Consider the following 358-nt stretch of genomic DNA (forward strand, 5'->3'; position numbering starts at 1 on the left):
CCCATCTATATGCATCTCTCCCCATCCAATGGGCCCCAATCAACTAAGCGCGTCTCCTCATCCAATGGGCCCCCCACAACTATACATTTCTCTCCCCCATCCAATGGGGTCCCTCCCCCCACACTTTACATATCTTTCCCAATCCAATGGGCCTCACCTGACTGTACAAGTCTCTTACCATCAAATGGTCCCACCCACCATCCCCAATATATATGTTTCCCAATCCAATGCCCCCCAACTATGTGTGTTCCCACTGAATGTGCACCCCCCTCCTCCACTTCCCCACAAACATATCCTTTCCCGAATCTGCTGTACATACCTCGTGCTTCTCCTGGAACTCGGACATATCAAGTCGGAT

General features: G+C 51.1%; 1 protein-coding gene across 1 annotated transcript in view; it reads right to left on the reverse strand.

Moving 5' to 3' along the window:
• The window catches only part of CLPB (ClpB homolog, mitochondrial AAA ATPase chaperonin), a 74,138-nt gene that overhangs the window by 20,022 nt on the left and 53,758 nt on the right, over positions 1–358 (reverse strand). The window contains exon 9 of the mRNA XM_018574124.1: positions 320–358. This exon is cut by the window's right edge and continues 6 nt beyond it. Coding sequence (XP_018429626.1) covers positions 320–358 — 39 coding nt within the window. The remainder of the gene's footprint in view (positions 1–319) is intronic.

Source organism: Nanorana parkeri, unplaced genomic scaffold, assembly GCF_000935625.1.
Source record: "Nanorana parkeri isolate BGI_ZX_2015 unplaced genomic scaffold, ASM93562v1 scaffold2751, whole genome shotgun sequence".
Classification (NCBI taxonomy): domain Eukaryota; kingdom Metazoa; phylum Chordata; class Amphibia; order Anura; family Dicroglossidae; genus Nanorana; species Nanorana parkeri.